A 751-nucleotide genomic window follows, 5' to 3' on the forward strand; every position below is an offset into this window, starting at 1 on the left:
TCCCTAAGTTGCCCAGGCTGGGCTCGAACTTGAGTCCTCACTGCCACGGCCTCCCAGAGCACTGAGTCGACAGGGGTGAGCTACCACGCCAGGCAAAAGAGTCTCCTGAGGACAAGACAGGGCTTCTGCTATCTCCAGCGGCCGCAGGGCTGGCCCCCAAGGTTTCCCGCGGGGACGGGGCTTAGGAGAGGACAGTCTCTGACGGCCAGGCCTCTCTGGGAGTGAGTTTCCCCAGGGGTGTGGGGTAGAGACTCTGACGAGGAGGGAGGGCTTCCTGCTGCAGGCTGGGTTTCCGGCGTCGGGCACCGAAGATGTGAGTAGGTTGCCTGGGATCTTGAGCGACAGTGATCTCCACTGTTTTAGGGTGGGAACATGTGAGGGGGCATGGGGCGGAGCTTCACTGGGGGGTGGAACCTTCCTGGGGTTGGGTCTGCCTGGGTGGGTCCACCTCGGGGCGGGGCCTCTGCGGGCGGGGCGCCAGTGGGCGTGTCTCCCCGGAGGCCCTCTAGGGGCGGGACCTACCACTGTAACGGCTTTCAGCTTGCTGGCCAGGTGCTCCAGGCTCTCCTTGACCACCTGAACGGATCGCGCGGTGCGCTCCAGCTGCTCCTGGGCCTTAGTGCGTCGCTGCTCCTCGATTTTGAGGCTCTCCTGCAACTCTGCTTGCAGCTTCTGCTGGCTGCAGGGCGCAGAGAAGTCGCCACTCGAGCACGTCCGAGCCTGCACGCCCTTCCTGGCCTTAACCCGCCCC

The 751-nt window shown here is 64.8% G+C and overlaps 1 protein-coding gene across 2 annotated transcripts in view; it reads right to left on the reverse strand.

The window, feature by feature from the left end:
* The window catches only part of Ccdc151 (coiled-coil domain containing 151), a 19,425-nt gene that overhangs the window by 1,358 nt on the left and 17,316 nt on the right, over nt 1-751 (reverse strand). For both annotated transcript variants that reach the window (XM_010634734.3, XM_010634735.3), the window contains exon 10: nt 523-679. In XM_010634734.3, the coding sequence (XP_010633036.1) occupies nt 523-679 (157 nt within the window). The remainder of the gene's footprint in view (nt 1-522; nt 680-751) is intronic.

This window comes from Fukomys damarensis, unplaced genomic scaffold (genome assembly GCF_012274545.1).
Source record: "Fukomys damarensis isolate Sample0158 unplaced genomic scaffold, DMR_v1.0_HiC HiC_scaffold_37, whole genome shotgun sequence".
NCBI lineage: Eukaryota > Metazoa > Chordata > Mammalia > Rodentia > Bathyergidae > Fukomys > Fukomys damarensis.